General features: G+C 44.4%; 1 protein-coding gene across 1 annotated transcript; it reads right to left on the bottom strand.

The window, feature by feature from the left end:
* LOC141989001 (olfactory receptor-like protein OLF2) lies at window positions 1-1,651 on the bottom strand. The gene is made up of 3 exons (XM_074955202.1): window positions 1,614-1,651; window positions 868-938; window positions 1-614 (listed from the first exon to the last, which is right to left on the bottom strand). Exons 1-3 carry the CDS (start codon window positions 1,649-1,651, stop codon window positions 1-3), a joined length of 723 nt encoding a protein of 240 aa, XP_074811303.1.
* Window positions 1,652-2,841: the final 1,190 nt, after the last annotated feature.

Raw genomic sequence — 2,841 nt, 5'->3', positions numbered from 1 at the left:
TCAAGAATTGGTTAGCAGTTTATTCATTGCTTTCCTCAGGGTGTCCTTCACCTCCGTGTTCCTCAGGCTGTAGATGAGGGGGTTCAACATGGGGATCACCAGCGTGTAAAACACTGAGGCCACTTTATCTCTGTCCATGGAATAGCTGGAGATGGGACGCAAATACATGAAGAAGAGGGTGCCAAAAGACAGGAACACAGCGGTTAAGTGGAAAGTGCAGGTGGAGAAGGCTTTGTGCTGGCCATCAGCAGAGCAGATCTTCAGGATGGTGGAGATGATATAGATATAGGAGAGGAGGACAGTCACAAAGCTGCTCACTGTAAAGCAGCTTGTCAGAGCAAACATCACAATCTCACTGATGTGCGTGTCAGAACAGGAGAGCGCCAACAGTGGGATGATGTCACAGGAGAAATGATTGATGATGTTGGAGCTGCAGAATGACAGCTGAAATGTAAAACACGTGTGTATCATTGAATCCACCACCCCCACAGCGTACACCCCAGCCACCAGCTGTTTACAAAGCTGCCTGGACAAGGTGACCGTATAGAGCAGCGGGTTACAGATGGCCACATAACGATCATACGCCATCACAGCCAACAAGAGGCACTCAGCATCTGCAAAAACGGTAGAGAGATACATTTGCACAGTGCAGCCAGTGTAAGAAATGATTTTCCTCTCGGCAAAGAAATTCAGAAGCATCTTAGGGGAAATTATCGAGGAAATGCAGAGGTCACAGAAAGACAAATTCCTGAGGAAAAAGTACATAGGGGTGTGGAGTCGGGGATCAATCGTGATTAACAAATTCATCCCCCCATTCCCCACCACGGTGATAGCATAAATCAGTAGGAACACAAGAAACAGAGGAACCTGCAGCTCTGAACGATCTGTCAATCCTGAGAGAATGAGCTCGGTCACCTCCGAGTGATTTCCCATCTCCTCTGAACACAGATTAGGCAGCTCCAGAGATGTGGGCTGGTGGAGGGTGCAGAAAACCTTTTCCTTCTCTGTAATGAGGTAAGAGAGGATACATGGATATCAGTTTCTTAATGGACATCAGTACCCTCTCCGGGAAGGGCTTAGTCCACAGAGCCAGATATTCACAGCTGGTCATTCCAGGTGTTCGATAAAATGCACACTCTGTGCAAACACAATGACACACAGGTTAATTGTGCCCCCCACACAAACACTCCTGTTCACTAATCCAAAAAGAAAACAGTAACTTGTGACTCTGCTGTGAGAGAATCAGTCTGAAGGGATTATTCCTTAGCTAAAGAAGGGGTGAGAGTAAAGGAATGTAAATCTTTCCACCCTCTTTGGGCAAGGGGAGCTCTGTGGCTTGGCATGTCAGTTTGGGGTGAAGTTGCTTACTGTGCTAATTAAGCTGTTTGGCATTTACTGGAGCCTGTATGATAACCCAGAGACATCATGGGAAACCCTGGCTTCAGTGACTAGGTAATTGCCTATTTTTTCCAACCCATGAGGTCGCTCCTTTAGCTGAAGGGGTCGGAGTTGGGGCTGAGGCTTTCGGTGCTGGAGGTCTGCAATTCAATAGCTGCTGATCCCCATGGTGTCTGCGTGTGTGCGTGTCTGTAATTCAGGAGACTAGCACGTACCTTCTGAGAAGAGAGAGAAAGCTGTGGTGGTGTTTCATCATTGACAGAAACTGCCAGTTTGGACCATTCAGGAAGCTTTATACGAAGATGTGTGACCTATGATACATAATTCCTGAAGCAACTGGGAATACCTGAGCTCAGAGAGCCATAACATGTAATTAATGAATTCAGTAAACCAAAGCCACCCTCTGTGTAATTGGTGCCCTGGGGATTAATTTGACCCACTCTTTCTACTGGTTTATTAAATGATGCAATTACTACCAGATTTACAGTGTATGAGGTTAGGGGTATATTTCATCCTCCTGTTTTCACTTCAAGCTGGGTACTGCGTAGAGCTGATTCACAAGGGGTTGTTTGTTTGTTTTTTTGTGAAGACCAAAATCTTTTCACTAAAATCTTAATAGTTTGACTCGGAAATACCATGGGGGTGCCTCAGACACTCCACAGCACCAATCTCTTCCATGGGCCAGGCTCCCAGGCTGGACTACATCCCCCATGATGCATGATGGTCTCTCCTCTTGCTGAACTGCCTTGGAACATCACCAGAGTCCCACAGCCATGGTTAGGGAGGAGAGGTGTTTGGTATTTTGATGGAAAGCTTATAATTTCCGGGGAAAAGATAATTTCTTGGAAAAAATAGTTAAATGGAAAATCCAATTTCCTATCAAAAAAACTTCTCAAGAAAAATTTTCAACCAGCCTTAGCAAAAAATTTGGAATCAAAGGACCTGAAAGTTAGATACAGGTGAAACGTACTAATTGTTTGCAGATGTAGCTGATACCTTCTCAGTTATTCCTGGTTTCAGAGTAACCTCATTGTCCTGGCCCCAGTAGGTGGAATGTAAAACCTGTAAGACATGTAAGAGTACTCCAGATTATCGAGCTATTTATAGCATGCCAATCACCATAGTATTCTATGTCCTTCCATTGCTAGGTTACTCCCCAAAGTAGGAAAGATAGGTTCACTCATTTTGCTTGATGCTGACCACATTATGACCAGAGGAGCTCAGGGGGAGGCCACAGCATGCTACAGACTTGTGCAGTTCATAAAACTGTCCATCTTGCATGCATATGATCTGCACGCAGAGCTCAGCTATAAAATGCTAAATAAATCTATGAGTCAACTAAAAATAGTCATGCTCTCCTCACAAATATTAATCATATTTTTATCATGTATGTGAAGTTATAAGATTACACTGTATTGTGTTATTAATACATGGTCAAAACTG

The sequence above is a fragment of the Natator depressus genome, chromosome 6, assembly GCF_965152275.1.
Source record: "Natator depressus isolate rNatDep1 chromosome 6, rNatDep2.hap1, whole genome shotgun sequence".
NCBI classification, from domain to species: domain Eukaryota; kingdom Metazoa; phylum Chordata; order Testudines; family Cheloniidae; genus Natator; species Natator depressus.
Note: the sequence above shows the minus strand (reverse complement) of the source record. Positions and strands in the feature narration are given on the sequence as shown.

Excerpts from the sequence above, each read along its gene's own strand:
- LOC141989001 (XM_074955202.1), bottom strand. The coding sequence starts at position 1,651 with ATGAAACACCACCACAGCTTTCTCTCTCTTCTCAGAAG. Across the intron at positions 939-1,613 it reads TTTCTCTCTCTTCTCAGAAG|AGGAGATGGGAAATCACTCG; the intron begins GTACGTGCTAGT and ends ATCTGTGTTCAG. Across the intron at positions 615-867 it reads CAGATCGTTCAGAGCTGCAG|ATGCTGAGTGCCTCTTGTTG; the intron begins GTTCCTCTGTTT and ends CCGTTTTTGCAG.